The sequence below is a fragment of the Rattus norvegicus genome, chromosome 20, assembly GCF_036323735.1.
Source record: "Rattus norvegicus strain BN/NHsdMcwi chromosome 20, GRCr8, whole genome shotgun sequence".
Classification (NCBI taxonomy): Eukaryota; Metazoa; Chordata; class Mammalia; order Rodentia; family Muridae; genus Rattus; species Rattus norvegicus.
Genome location: NC_086038.1, coordinates 30,750,961 through 30,766,978, shown reverse-complemented (window position 1 = coordinate 30,766,978; position 16,018 = coordinate 30,750,961). Strand labels below are relative to the sequence as shown.

The 16,018-nt window shown below is 49.7% G+C and overlaps 1 protein-coding gene across 1 annotated transcript; it reads right to left on the bottom strand.

Annotated features, from left to right (window-relative positions):
• Nucleotides 1–797: 797 nt before the first annotated feature.
• On the bottom strand, nt 798–15,334 carry Tacr2 (tachykinin receptor 2). Its single transcript, NM_080768.1, has 5 exons — nt 14,495–15,334; nt 9,992–10,186; nt 7,066–7,219; nt 6,087–6,283; nt 798–2,390 (listed from the first exon to the last, which is right to left on the bottom strand). Exons 1-5 carry the CDS (start codon nt 14,884–14,886, stop codon nt 2,156–2,158), a joined length of 1,173 nt encoding a protein of 390 aa, NP_542946.1. The 5' UTR covers nt 14,887–15,334; the 3' UTR covers nt 798–2,155.
• Between the last annotated feature and the right edge of the window lie 684 nt (nt 15,335–16,018).

The following is a 16,018-nucleotide window of genomic DNA, read 5'->3' as shown; positions in this document are numbered from 1 at the left end:
GGAGAGTCTTAAATCCATGCTTATAGTGACACATCTACTCCAACAAGGCCACACCTACTCCAAACAGGGCCACAGCTAATAGTATCACTTCCTGGGCCAAGCATATACAAACCATCACACTGACCTCCAGAGATCCCAAGAAATTCACAGGGTACCGATAATAGTCATCTGGGTTCTTTCTGGGTTCGTTTCTTTGGACAGACCAGGATTTGAATGTCTAAAGAATCGAGCATTCACAAAGATTGAAAACCAAGCCCCAAGGGAAGTAACTGTTGCCTCTTTGGGAGTGGAGGGCTGTAAGGCTGCTAAACCGGAAGCTGGCTTGGCTATTTCATAGGCTCTGGGTCCTCCTCTCTCCCCTACTGGTCCTGTTTAGATACTCATCCCCATGCTCCATGCCCGTTCCCCCTGTCAATGCATTCCGGGAAGAAGCCACCATCTCAGAGAGCTACCCACGTTCCTCTGAGTCTAACCCCTTTTCACTGCGTCCTTCCCCCTCCCCCGCACCACATACCTCAGGAAGCCTTACCCCCTCTCAGCCTCCAGACATGATGAGACGTACTTTACTCCAGCACGCCAATGTAGGGGTGATCCAAAGAGACGAAATGACTCCGGGGCCCCTCTCCAGACTGTGGAACCTTAGCCCCTGCCTGGAGTGTTTACACATCCTAGCTCTGCCCTATCCTCACCCTCAGGTGGATTTCCCAACGGAGGAAAGGAGGAAGGGAGGGGGAAGGGGGGGAAGAGTGGGGGAGGGGGGAGGGACTCTGTGATGTCCCAGTCACGACTGCAGCTCTAAGTGACATCAGAACCCTTTATTGGGGGTACTGGCGCAGTGAACTCTGGGAAAGCTCAGGTGACATTAAACTTTGAACACGTGTTTACAGCGTCTTTGGCTTTCAGAGGGCACGGGGTAGACAGCAAATGAGTGACCACCAAGCAGGGAGACGGACTGGCCTGGAGCGGCCTAGGCCAGGCGTTCTTAGAACTGGGACCATCGGTGTGCTCTGCCTGCCAGCTCCTCACTGCAGAAGTGAGAGGGGGAGCCATTCTCCTAACTTGTAGGTGGCTTTTGTGTCTTAAAAGCTGACGCCGTGCGAAGAATCGTGGTTACTATTTATTGAGCATTTCGCTGGATGTGGCCTGCTGGTTTGAAGGCATCGTTTCCAACAAGCCTCACGGCAATCCTGCCATCAAGCAGGGGGTCAGAGTATCTTACATCTCAGCTGAAGCTCCTCTGGACTGTTAACTGCCCTCCCCTCTGGGCTGGATGGGAGCTTTTAGATCCTAAGGTAGAAAAACCATGGATCCATTCGCAGCCAAATAGGTGACTTCCTTTGTGGCTTGTCTTTGGCGAGGAGGTGGTGGTGTGGATGTGCACCGCTCTGGGTTAGCCAGTGTCTCTAAGCGTTTTCATGAACCAAATTTAGAAGCCCGGAGCTCCCATACATATATATTTGGATCTTAGGCTTTCTTTATTCGGAAAACCTGGCAATTGTGTTCCAGAGCGAGCGAAGCAGCTGGGTTTCCCTTTGGGCGCTTGTCCTCTGCAATCTGTTACAGTCCTGTGGGAGCTGTCGCCTTCTTCCTCTTTAACATTGTAAGTGTGCACGTGCATGCGCATATTTTGTATGTGCGTGCATGTGCAGATGTATGTGCACACACAGATGCATACATGATGCATGCATACATTGGAGGAAGTCAGAGGACAACTTGTAGGCTTTGGTTCTTACCTTCCCTGTGGGTTGCAGGTACTGCACTTAGGTCACAAGGCTTAGCAGAGGCTTTTCCACTGCTTACTTAGCAGAGGCTTTTCCACCTCGCCAAGCCATCTCTCTGTCCTTCAGCTGCCCTTCTCATTACAACTGCAGTTTTCTTCGCTGGGATCCAGTTTTCCTTCTCTCTCTATACTCCTGGGAGACATCTCACTTTGCAGCTTCTAGGTTGGCCAAGTGTGGCTTCCCAGTCCTCCCAGCGCCTTCCTCCATCACTGGATTGCCTGTGACAGGTGTCTGTGCTCAGAGTTCTTTGTTGACACCTGTATTGCCTGTGGCATTCCGAGCACCATTCTGTTTTTTCTGTTGGTGTGTTGAAGAATGGGGTGTGGGACAAGCTATTATGTAGGGGCTTTTCCGTCAGCTGCTTCTCAAAGGGGCTAAGCCTGGGCCTTGCAGATGGGTCCAGCAGGCTCCCCATCCTGGGGACTCCCAACCTGTCCATTGGTAGCCTCAGAGTGGGTCATGTCCCCCGTCATGAACAAAGTCTCCTTGGTATGACACCGGTTGACTCTCCTGGAGAGGGATGGCGTGTGAGTCAGCTCCAGCCTGTCTTCCTCAGTTGGTGTCACCCAGGGGCAGCACCGGAAAGCAAGCCGGAATCCAGAGCGAAACCTGGCAAGGGTGGAGAGTCACTTTAAGCAAGGGAGCTGGGGTACAGGAGCCGTCGGCCATGTGGCTGCTCCATGCCCCAAAAGACTAGCTCCCTTGCAAAAGAACCTCACTTTGAAGAGTCTACCCACAACTCGGGGCTGTGGAGAGATGCGCACTTGAATGTCAGAAACACGGGGAATATGGCTCATGCCAGTAACATCAGCACTTCCTAGGCAGGGGCAAGAAAGATTAAGATTAAGGCCCAAAGTGGCCAAGTGGTGCCTTGACTTGGAAAGAAAGGAATGAAGGGAGAGAGGAGGGAGGGAATGAGAAGGGGGAAAGAGAGAAGCCAAAGTGTATTACAAAAGCATCATGTGATTTAACTGGCTTCTAACAGAGAGGGGAATCTTAGAAAGAATTGGGACTCGGGCCCTGTGTGTGGAATAGGGAACCTCCCCCAGAAACTGCTTCAGAGGAAATCTGGCGCATCGGAGCTACCATGTACGGGTGTATTCGCTCAAAAAACTAAACAGCCCTCACTCGAGCGGGGCATAGGCCTGTAATCTCAGCTCCTCAGAGAATAAGGAAGGAGGGAAGCACAATTACAGTATGAGGCTCGCCTAGGCAGCTTAGGGAGACCAACAAGACAAGGCCTGGGATGTCGCTCATTAGTAGAGCATTTGCCTAGCATGCTGGAGGCCGTGGGTTCAATCCCCAGTACTGGGGGGACAAAAATAATAAAGTAAAATAACAGGGCAAAAAAACCCCACCCTTTCCCATGATGCCACAGACTCCTTTGGATCTGAGGTTATAAGGATGATTTTGAACTTCTGATCCTTCCGAGTGCTGGGACTGAAGATACACATCACCATGTCCAGTTTGTGGAGATCAAACCTCGAGCTCTGTGCCTGCCAGGCAAGCACCCATCAACTACATTATACCTGCTTTGGTGCGATTCTTTTTTGTTTAAATGTTTTCCCCCCACAGATGTCTGTGTGACACATGCGTGCATTGCTCAAGGTGGCCAGAAGACGGTGCTAGAACCCTTGTGACTGGAGTTACAGGTGGTTGTGAGCCACTGTGTAGGTCCTGGGATTTGAACCAGGCTACTCTGGAAGAACAGCGAGTGCTCTTAACCACTGAGCTACCTGTCCAGCCCTCCAACCTGAGTCTTTCGAAAGGTAATTCAAAGCATGCATCTCCCAGGTCTCACTGGCTCAAAGCCTTGTAAAGCCCTCCCTGGTGGCGAGTTCTTGACCTTAGGGCCGTTGGTTTCCCCTGCAGGGAAGTCTTGCCCAGGCTGCAGGGCAGTCAGCCACTTCAGCTTCTGCGCAACTGTAAACCGCACACCCTACCCAGTGTCTAAGACCATCAGCACTTCCTGCCCACCCTCATATGATCTGTTTCCCTACTCATTCTGTATGTCTCCCCACACCCAGGCTGTCAGTGCCTGCCAAATACATATATTATACATAATATTAGCATTATATATTAATATGTGTAACTTGCAATAAATATAAGTTTTATATTATATTATATATTATATTATATTTATAATATATAATATTATATATTGATTATAATTAATATAACACAATATATTAATATATTGTATACTAAATAGCATATGATATATATGACATATATATACTATATATCTATCTATATATATATGACATATATATACACTATATATATAGTGTACTATATATCATATATACACTATGTTATATAGTATATAATATATCATATTATATTTATATTATAAACTATATATGCTATATTACATACTATATTACTATTATATATCATAAACTCTAAACTATATCATATTATATTTATATTATAAACTGTATGTACTATATTACATACTATATTAATATTATATATCATATACAATATTCTATATCATATTATATTTATATTATAAACTGTATGTACTATATTACATACTATATTAATATTATATATCATATACAATATTCTATATCATATTATATTTATATTATAAACTATGCTATATTACATACTATATTACTATTATATATAGTATGCTATATATACTATCCTACACTATACAATACTATACTACACTATACACTATATGTATATCTCTGTTTGTGCTTACTCCCTAACCCCTGGGGCTTGAAAAGTCCCGGGCACACGTGGCCACTTGTGAGCATATTCTGTCAGTGTTGCCATAGATACTTCAGGGGCTCGCGGCATTGATTGTTGTACAGTGTCCAAGAGCTGTGTGACTAGGTGACAGAAGAGCGGCAAGCACACAGACATGGGGAGCTGGTGGTCTCTCCCTGATGTGGCAGGGTGGTCCCCAGGCTCTCCCATCGGTCTGAAACAAGTGTGAACAGGATAAGCTGGGAAGCCCTGGAGATAACAAATGTATCCGTCGCCTAGGGTTAGGAAGGGTCTTCCCTTGGGCTCAGTTCCTCTGTCTGGGCAATGAGACCCCCTCTCTGCTCTTATCTACTTAACTCTTGAGAGCTAAAGATTCCAGGCATCCAGTAAACGCTCACAGAGCCTGGCCCAAGTGGGTAGGCCAGCTGAGCAACAAACCCCAGTGGTGGTGTGTGGAGTCCGGACGCCTGTGTAGACGGCTGATACAAGTTATTTAATGGACAAAGAGGCCCCATCGTCAGTGTGGCTCACACCCATTAGACTGCAGCTAACTCAGTGTCTCCCTGTCCTGGCCTCTCATCTGCCCCACCCCAAACTGAAAGGCTCCCTCTGCACACAGGGATTCTGGGACTTGGATTCTGCCTGGCTCACCAACCAAGAGTCCCAGAGCTGGTGCCAGCATATCTCAGACTTCAGGACCTCAGAAGTAGCAGAGCCGGGAACAAGACTCCAGTCCTTCCTCCCCTGGTCACAGCGTGGGGGGTGGGGCAAGAAATACATTGCCAGCCCCAGCCCTGGCCCCAGCCTCTTCAGACACCTGCCCACCTAGACCAGGCACACCCTTAGGAGGAAGCACTTTTTTTTTTTTCTTTTCTTTTTTTCAGAGCTGGGGACCGAACCCAGGGCCTTGTGCTTGCTAGGCAAGCGCTCTACCACTGAGCTAAATCCCCAACCCCTGGAGGAAGCACTTTTAAATGCCAGCTCTTTGAGCCAGTGAGATGGCTCAGTGGGAAAAGGCATCTGCTTCAAGTTCGGCAAACCGAGCTCTGTCTCAGAGACCTACGTGGTAGAAAGAGAGAGGGGCAACTACTACAAATTGTCCTCTGACCCCCTCATATGTGCTGTGTACACACTCACTTACACACACACACACACACACACACCATGAAGAAGAAGAAGAAGAAGAAGAAGAAGAAGAAGAAGAAGAAGAAGAAGAAGAAGAAGAAGAAGAAGAAGCCGCCATCTCAGAGGTAGTCCTGGCTCTCTCCCTCCAGTTCTGCTCTTCTGCCTTCCCTACTCTCCGCTTCCCTCCATCTCTCTGATCTTGCCTTTCTGCTTTCTCCCTTGTGCCTGATGCAGACCCCAGAAGAAACAAGGACAAACATAGGCACTGTGGCTCAGCAAAGAATAAGGCTTTGGGAAGGAGATGGGACTCAGGCTCGATCCTGGCCACAGGGAAGGTGATGCTGTGGCCTAATCTGGAGGGGAGCATTCCTATGTGGTGTCAGGGGCAGTTCCAGGCTCTGGCAGGAGCTAGCATGGAGGTCCCTCAGCCTCCCTGAGGGACAGGGCGGGACTCACCTGTGGTTAAGGCAGCAATAAATGATAGGGTTGTACATTGTGGAGCTCATGGCCAGCCAGAAGAGCGCCAGGTAGACCTGCTGGATAAACTTGTGGTAGTAGATGTCCTCTTGGAAGGTCCCCAGGATGAAGTAGAGGTGGTAGGGCAGCCAGCAGATGGCAAATGTCAGCACCACCAGTACCATGGCCTTCACAAACTGGTCATGGAGACACTCGGGTCAGTCCTTGGCATCTGAGTCCCAAGCCTTAACCCTCCTAGAACTAGTATAGGGTACCCTTCACCCCAACCTTGACAGACCCCATCCATCCCTCTCTAGCCTTCATCCCCTGGAACACGTATTTGGCACATGCTCCAGAGCCCACCACCTCATCGCATTGCCACAGGAAGGCTATCCTTCCATTGTGTAGCAGGCCAGCTCCGTGGTCCACTCTCACACCAGGTGTCCAGGACTCTTTCTCTGGGAGCATGTCTCCTTCTGATCTGCTCTCTTAGGTCCAAGCTCTGGGATCCAAGACACCCTTCCCTGTGGTCTTTGTCTGCTTTAGCCCTTCTAAAGCATTGTAGGCAGTGAAGTTCCAACCTGATGTCCCATCCTCTGCCTAGAGACTAGGTTCCTGAGCCCACTCTGGCACCTCGCATGCAATTGCAGCCGCCTTCCGATGTTGCTCAGCAACCCTGAGAACCGGAAGACAAGCTGGAGCTGGCAAATGGAGACCAACTTCCCAGTAGGAGGGACACTTGGATGATGTTCCTGCCTGCTATGGCGAGGACTCTTAGAACATGAAGAGATCGGTCTAGCATTGGTCTCCAGATCGCTAGAACCCGTTCATGGTTCCTATAGAGGTTCTCTGAGATGCCTAGTGACCTGGGTTGTGTGCTCCCTAGCACCCCCTAGTGGGTAGATTTTGAGTCCCGATGGCTCCCTGGAGCAGGTTTCCGCACCCCGACCCCGCTCCAACCCCCACCACAGCTTCCCACCTTCTTCTTGGCCTGTAGATGGCGTAAGTTGGCTCCGTGAGCCTGGTGTCTGGGTACCGCGCGCTTCCACAGTGTGAGGCCGATGACACTGTAAGCCCCGAACATCACCAGGAGAGGCAGGAAGTAGATGAGGACAAACACGACCAGATGATACCTGGAAGGAAAGCCGGGGACGTGGGTGGCCAGTGGGTGGCCAGATCCACCAATGCTCACCCACGATTAAGGTACTTGAACCCCACAGCCCTTGCCTTGCATCCTTACCCTTGGAGTTCGATTTAAAAAGTAAGGCAACATTTGCTAGCATATACGCTAACACTGGGCTTTCCTCATAAAAAGTAACCAGCATCAGCCAGTTTTTCCGTGTCATGGAAAAGGCTAAAGCGGGGGAGGGGGAGCTAACCAAATTTTATGTTTGTTTAACATATAAAATGTAAGGCCAGCACCAGTGAGATAGTGGGAATCCAGGCTTGCTGCTAGGCGTGATGGTTTCAGCTGGATCCTTGGAAGCCACATATAGATTAGATGGTGGTCGTAGCATGCACACAGCTCTGTCTGTCATGTTTTATAAAAAGAAACACACACACACACACACATAGCACACACACACACACACACACACACACATATATGTATGCATGTAGTGTATATTGGTATATTGGGTGTGCTGGGTATGGTGGCACATGCCTGTGACCCAACAGTCCATGTGTGGAAGCAGGAGGACAGGGTGTTCATGGTTAATCCTCCATTCACAGGGAATTAGAGGCCAGCCTGGGATACAGAAAACCCCGTTTCAGACAAAGACCATTAAGCACAAAGGTTAACACTCCCTCCACCATTCACACCCAGAATCATGTCTGTGTACTGGTAGGTTGTGTGTGCAGGAATGGATATGTGTGCGCACGAAGATATACTTATATTACATAGATAGGTCATATGTGATGTGTGTATAGAATTGCAGGAGCCACACTACAGAGAAGGCCTTATCCAGAGATGGGCAGTGGAGCATCCACAGTTATAGCCCCCACGTCCTCTGCTTCCTTCCTCTGAACCCAGCGTACATGGCTGTGTCAGTAAACACCTTTGAGCAAGGCTCACACACCACGGCGCCTGCTGAGTCCCCAGGGAGGATACCTGGGTTGTCTTGAAGCTCACCGTAGCCTTTGAGGGAGACACTATGCAGGAGGCATGTCACTGACTCCATTTCTGAGGGTGTCATGGCCTCCTGGGTAAGCCTCAAGCTTCCTTCTGCCTTCCAGGCAGGCCTACTGAGGGCGGTCCTTGGAACATCAAGGAATGGGCCTGAGAGCCCCCCTCCAACGTGTGACTTCTTCAAAAAAAAATCATGTGAATGTGTGACATGCATGTGTGTATGCACATCTGCATGTAAATAGGTGTGTGTGTGTGTGTGTGTGTGTGTGTGTGTGTGTGTGTGTCTAAGCCAGAGGTCGACATGGAATGTCTTCCTCGATTTCTCTCTCCCTAATATTTTGAGGCAGCGTCTCTGTGTGAATCCGAGGCTCTCTGACTTGTCTAATCCAGCTGACCTCGCTCTGTACCACTTCCTGAGTGATTACAGGAGGCGCTGCCAGGGCTGCCTGGCATTGACCTCCAAACAGACCACACGCACATCGTCTAAGATGTACACACATCTGTCACCAGTCCCCACACAGACACCAGATGTGTGCGGTGCATGTGTGGGGAGTGCAAAACTACACACCCCATCTGTAGATGCACATGGCTGATGCCACCCTACCGAGGTGGCAGACTGGCTGAGCAACTGGACCCTGAGACAGGGTTGCCAGCATCTGCTTCCTCTGCCTCACCGCTCACTGACCGTGCTGTCCGGGGCACATCTTGTAATATACTTTCTCCACCACCAAGGTAGTCACAGCGACTTGTGAGAAAGAGGCAGGAGAAGCAGGGTTTCCGGCCAGTCTAGGCTGCGTGAGACTGTCCCGAAAATCAAAACAAGAGATTGGGGAGGCAGCTTAGTTTATAGGGTGCTTGCCTGGCACACACAGGCCCTTGGTTCCACCCCATGTACCACGTAAAGCAGGTGGTGACAAGGTCAGTACTGCCTAGAATTAAATAAATAAAATATCAATTTAATATAAGCATTAAATTAATATAAATAGTATATTTATTATATCGATTACACTGTAAATTAGAAATATTGTAATCAATATTTATATTAATGATATAAATATTAAAGTTAAATAAGATGATTTAATAAAAATGAAATATAACATTCAAAGAATTAAAAACATCTGCACCTACAAAGTGCTTATGACAGGCTTGCAACTCAGCATTGCTTTTAGCATGGATGCTCCCCAACCTATGTCTTGATTCAATGACATTGACTTTCTGATGATCGAAACGTAACAAGGCATTTAGCAGAGGCTACACCTTAAATTCTTACCTTTCTGTTTGCTCTTAAGAAGCTGGGCGGAGGTAGCGAGCTGTCGCTTCCAGTTAGCCACCGGGTCAGTTACGATGGTATTACCCACACCTAACACGGGGACTCCCCACTTACAATGGGTTTGTCGGGATGAAGCCTCGCTGTTAGTTTTTGTTGTTTTGTTTTTCAACGTGGCCTTGTGTAGCCCAGGCTTGCCTTGAGCATGCTATGTAGCTGAGGACGGCTTTGAATTTATGGTCCTCTTCCCTCTACCTCCCAAAATGCTGGGATTACAAGTGTGCACTGGCATACCCAGCTTTGTGTGGTGCTGGGTTTCCTCGATACTAGATAAGCAGTCTATCACCGAGCCCCAGCCCAGCCTCTCACTGTTAGTTGAGCAGCCTCCGAATAAACCTGCACTCACATGATCACATACATAACTACAGAGTAGCATGCATATCCCTAGACACACACTACACACAGACACGAGCCAACATACAAGTACATGTGCCCCGGGGTGGGGCTTACAGTAGGAGCATCTTGCCTCCGTTGTCATTGGGCCAGGCCACCACACACTTGGTGGCCCCCTCGTCCACAGTGATGGTGGAGTAGAAGCATTGCGGGGAGGCGAGAGCCAGGGCTACCAGCCAGATGCCAGCGATAATCGCCTTGGTGCTGGGGGCCGAGAGCCGTGGCTGGAAGGGGTGAACGATGGCCATGTACCTACAAGCAGAGTGCAAGGTCAGCAGCCAGCATCCTCACCGCTGATCCCCCCTCCTCATCTTCCTGCCCAGACTCATGCCCTCCAGCTCCTGTCCATATAGCTGTCCTGTATGCGATGCCAGAGTCCTACCCCATCTGCAGAGGATCAGCTTCCGTGGCCCTCTGTGAGGCTTTCTTTCCCTCCCTTCCTGGGGCTCCTTCTTTCTCTCTGTACTCACCGAAGCCACAGGCCACCTTCTTGATGAAGCTGTCTAGAGCAGGCTCAGACGCTGTCTCTCTGGGGTTGGAGGGTGTTATGGGGACTTGAGCTGTACTCGTTGAACCCTGAGCCCGGAGACGTGCATTGGCTTTGACAGTGAGCATCACCTCCATTTTCCCACATCAGGAGACATGGGCAGCGCTGACTGAGTCCTAGTTGGTCCCAGCTTGCCCTGGCTTGCCCTGAATCCTGCCCTCCAGGATCCACACAGCCACTGTGAGAGCACCCTGTGCTTCTCGGAGATCATCGGCCGCGGGCTCAACTCAGGAAGGCCCACTGCTTGCTTCTCCATGGCTAAAGGATCCAAAGGCACCGTCCACCGAGGATGAAGTCCCACCCTCCTCACTAAGGCATGATTCCCTCAGCAGAAGGACAGAGGAGTAGATTGGAGATGCTGGGTGTCTCACAGGCGCCTTAGACAAGTACTGGGCCCTTTTATTAGAATAAGATACATTTGTTTTATTATTTACTTATTTATTTTGTCTCTTTTTGAGACATATTCCTACTATGGAGCTGCGGCAGGCCTCCAGCTCGCAAAAGGTTGCTTCCGTCTCCCAAGGGCTGGGATCAAAGGGCTGGGATCAAAGGCTTCCATCATCGCCATGCCCAACTGTTGTTCATTTGGTTTTTGAGACAGAGTCTCATGTAACTCAAACTCTGTGCATACATTAGGATAAATTCTCCCCCTCCCCAAGTGCTAAGCCGGGCACCGCCATGCCGAGCAGAAATCTTTGTTGGCCTGTGGGTGCTTGTGCCAGAGACCAACGTCGGCAGTTGTTCCTTAGGACACCTGGCTACCTTGTTTTCTGAGGTAGGGTTTCTCGAGGGTCTGGAACTCACCCGTTTGGCTAGGCTGGTGGTCCAGCAAGCACGGGGATCCTCCTGTCTCTAACCTCTCCTGCTCTGGGATGATAAGTGTGTGCTAGCACTGCTCATTTTGTTCAGGTAAGTGCGGGGTGGGGAGGGTTAGAACTCAGGCTGCAAGCTCTTCACTGACCAAAACAGCTCCTTACATGCAGGGCATTCTCTCTCTCTCTCTCTCTCTCTCTCTCTCTCTCTCTCTCTGTCTTTTCAAGACAGGTTTTTCTGTGTAGCCCTGGTTGACCTAGAACTCACTCTGTAGACCAGCCTGACCTCAAACCCAGAGATCCCCCTGCCTCTGCCTCCTCAGTGCTGGCATTAAAGGCCTATGCCACCATCAGCCGGCTAGAGTCAGCTTTTACCATGAGGGCTCATGCCCTATTAGTAGAGGTCAGGTCCTGAGAGTTTAGAATCAGGCTGATCTGGATTCAAATCCTGTCCTGACGGCTTCCTGACAAGATCTTGAACAAAGAGCCTTAGCTCTCTGGGCCTCCATCTCCATCTCTAGGGAAACAGCGGTCCTTGGGGGCCGTCCTTGGGTGTTCGTATGGCAGAAGAGGCACATGTGCACAGGAATGAGAGTACTCCTGTGTACTCACTGTTTTCAATTCATCAGAGAGGGCTTTGGTCATGGGTCATGGGTCAAGGGTCAAGGGTCAAGGGTCATGGACCCTTCCTCTCTGAGATGAGCCTGAACTTTGAGACCAGGCCAGGACAGTAGACTGTGGTGTTGAATTGTATGCTTCCCCTGTTTGCTGAAGCAGAGGCATCACTGCTGAACCATAAAACATTACCATCTCATCTGCTGCTTGGAATATCTGTCCTCTAGAATTCTCCAGACTGAGCCTGATCTCCTGCTCTTCTTCGCTTGGATCCCAACCTCCCAACGAGACCCACCCTGATGCCCATGGACGCCTGTAGCACGGAGGTTCTCACCCTGTGCGTCAAACCTCACTCTAAAAACGTTTACATCACGACTCGTAACAGTAGCAAAATTACAGCTTAGAAGCAGCCATGAAAATAATTTTATGGTTGGGGGAGCTCACCACCACAGCATGAGTGACTGTATTAAAGGGCACAGCTGTAGGAAGGTTGAGAAGCACTGCATGTGACCTGTCCCTTCCTGGCACACACATGTTGGTGGCTGGAGATCTTTCCTCTTTAGTTAATATTTGTTCATGACATGGTTTCAAAATACAACATACAATTTCTTTATTTGAGGGATGATGGTGGTGCACACCTTTAATAGAAGCAGGTGGATCTCTCCGTTCCAGGACAGCCAGGGCTACCTGGAGAAACTCTGTTTCAAAAAACAAAACTAACCAACCAACCAAACAAACAAACCCCCAAAAACGATGAAAAAAAAAAAAGCCAAAACCAACAACAACAACAAAAATATTTGTAGACTTAGGATTTAAATTCTTACCATGGCTAGAACATTTACACTGGATTTTTACCCAGAACAATAGTTACTCGGCAGACACTAAGTATATATTTGTTGAATGAAGAAATGGAGAAAAGGGGCCGATAATATGGCTGAGAAGGTAAAGCTGATTGCCGCCAAGCCTGAGAACCTGAGTTCAAAGCTCCAGAACTAACAGAAGACAAGATTCCCCCAAAAGGACTAGAAAGATCTGAGTCCTGCAAGTTGTCCTCTGACCTTCCCAGGTATGCTCAGACAACGTGTGTGCTGGCATGTACCACACACACACACACACACACACACACACACACACACACACACACACCAAACAAATAAATGTAAGAACAATTTTAAAAAGAGGAGGAGTGATGGGCTCAGCTGCTGTGGCATGATCAGAGCCCCTCCTCTGAAATACCATCATTGGCCTCCTGACTGAGTCCCAGCCTCTCCCAGAGCCTTCGGCCACACAACCTCGCTCCCAAGTGCAGGCTCTGTAAGTCCGTGTGCTAAAGTTACCCCCACCCTCATGAATGGAAGTTCCCCAGCCCCTGGACCTGGGCCCGACACAGGGGAAGCGTCCTACATTTGCTGCATAACTGTGTAGAAATGTGTAGGGGAATTCACACATACCCAGGGCAGAGGAAAGGATGTTCAGTGGACACGGGCCTGATTTTTGAAAGACTTCCTTTTGTCCACCACCCTGTACTGTGTTCTAGGCCTCTGACTCTGCCCTAACTCCATGGCTGACCCTAAATCCTACTTATCCTCATCCCTTGGGGAGCTTGTGTGTAAAGTTAGAAGCTCAGCCCGTGGGAATGGCGTTCACACTTTTTCGTATGTGACAACCGGCTGTGATGTTTAGGATGAGCTTGGCCACTCTGACCGTCCTCCCGCTACCTCTGAGTGTGGGGGTTACAGGAACACACCATCCTCTGATAACCTGATTTTTGCAGTGCTGAGGGATCAAACCCAGCAGAGCAAGCACTCTGGCAACGGAGTTACATTCGCAGCCCCAAATTTTTCATTTTGAATGAGTAGAAAACATTGTCTCAAAGGAAATCTCTGAGAACTCCGTGAAAAAAAAAAAAACCAACCTATCCATCAGCAGTGAGAGGCCATGGGTGAGGGTTTCTGGGGAACTTAGAGGAGGTGGGGAGTCTGGAAGATGGGGAAGCTGACATCGATCTAACAGAACTCTATGTGCCAGAGAGTCTCATAGCTCTGTCCCTGTCTCCCTTGTACTTTTTGTGTCTTTGCCTAACCCCATCCCTATTGCCTCTCTGTCAGATTCCTGCTCCCCCAGGGATAAGAGTCCTCTCTTATCCCAGCCCTGCCTGTCCCAGAAGTTCTCACTAAAGAAGGTGGTTTTTCTCCACCCCATCGTCCTCAAAGGTCACTGTTGGTGACCCCCTCCCCCAGCTGGAATCATTAAAAAAAAAAAAACCAGCATTGTTATAACTTAGATGCAGCACTCTAACTTCATGCAACGTTCCAGTTCTTTCTCAATACAAAAGCAACATGTGCAATTCCTTCTGCAAAGAGAGCAAACTAAGGAGACCCGCACTTCCAAAGTCTCTGGGAACATCTTCCTTTCCGGCCTCAAGCAAACTCTTAGGGTTGAAGCCATTCTGTGTCTAATCTGACGCTTCCTGCTTTGGCTCCACATCCCTTTGTCTTCTCGCTGTGAACTAAAACTGCTGCACAATTCTCTGGGATGCCCCCCCATCAAGACACCTGCCCCCTTCCCCAACCCCCTCTCTCTTGCCTGTCAGCAGCAATGGCGGTCATGGAGTAGATGCTGACGAACATGGCTGTGATGGGAAAGAGGTTCTGGAAATAGCAGAAGGCACGGCCGAAGTACCAGATGTTGTGACTGGCGTAGATGAAGTTGAAGGTCGCGTTGAAGGCTGCCATGCAGAGGTCCGCCAAGGCCAGGTTGATGATGAAATAGTTGGTGACTGTGCGCATCCTCTCGTGGGCCAGAATGATCCAGATGACTGTGGCATTGCCTGTCACAGCCACCAGCACCAGGGCCAGGTAGGCTGTGGCCCATAACGCCAGCTGCCAGCCAGGCATGGAGAAGGCTGTAACACCCGTGGCATTGCTCTCGAGGCCAGACAAGATGTTGGCGTCAGAAACAATGGCACGGGTCCCCATGACTGATTCTGGGCCTGGAACACAGGGTCTGGCCCTGCAGTTCCGTCTCGAATTGCCACAGAAGAGAAATCCTCTTCGGTGTGTAGATTTAAGGGGGGAAGGACGATTCAAAAGCAGACACGTGTAGCCAGAGGGCCACGCCTACAGCTCGGGCAGAAATGAGTCAGGCTGAGCAGGAAGCAAGGTCCCAATCAGACTGTTCAAGCATCTCTTGGAGATGGAGAACTCAAACTCCAGTCTCAGAGCAGGAGGCATCCTGATAGCGCGTTGGATCGGCTCCTCTCTTTCACACCAGAGTCAGAACGCTGAGAGTCAGAGAAAAGACGCGTCCAGCAACAGGCATTCCGGAAGTTGGTGACAAACCCGAATTTGAATTCAGATCTCTCTTAATGCTATTCAGGGTACATCCCAGATGACGGAGGTGCACAGTGTGCCAAGTCTGTGGGCCCTATAGGTCCACTGTGCAGCTGGCTGGTCTCCGACTCGTAGCGCAGGCTCCCAATGCTGCCAACCCTCAGCGGCTGCTCCCAGCTCCTCCCTGGAGGGCAGGCAAGAGCCTTGGCAGAGGTGCTGCCTGCTCCCGCCTTCCTTCCACCCCCCTGCTTGGATGGCTGGGCCTTGCCTCTTGAAAGATTTAGGACCTCCTGGGAAGCAGGGGGAGACCTTGGGGAGCGAGGCACAGCCTGGATGAGCGTGATATCGAGGGTGTGTGCCTTGGTGCTTGCATTCGACCAGGTGGGAGCTGCTGGGGTACACTGGCACTTGCATTTGGGAACAGAGGGACTCAAGCTGGCTTGGGAACCCTGGGGGAAGTCATTCACTCAGCTTGAAAAAGAAAGTCTCAGTGTTCAGAAATACCGTGGGGTTCAAGGGTGATTTGATGGGATGTCAGATAAGTGATGAGGGCTGAGTTCCAAGCCTCTGGTACTACCTCTTACCTGCTCTCTGACTAGACAATCCTGGCCACCGTTTCTCACCTCCAGCCTCAGTTTCCTCAGGTGTAAAACTAGAAATTGCACTTATATAAATGGTGTTCAAGTTACCCTCTCCACCACCACCACCACGTCCTCTGGGACAGGGTCTCATGTAACCCAGGCTGACTTCAAACTTGCCGTTAGTTCAGGATGACCTG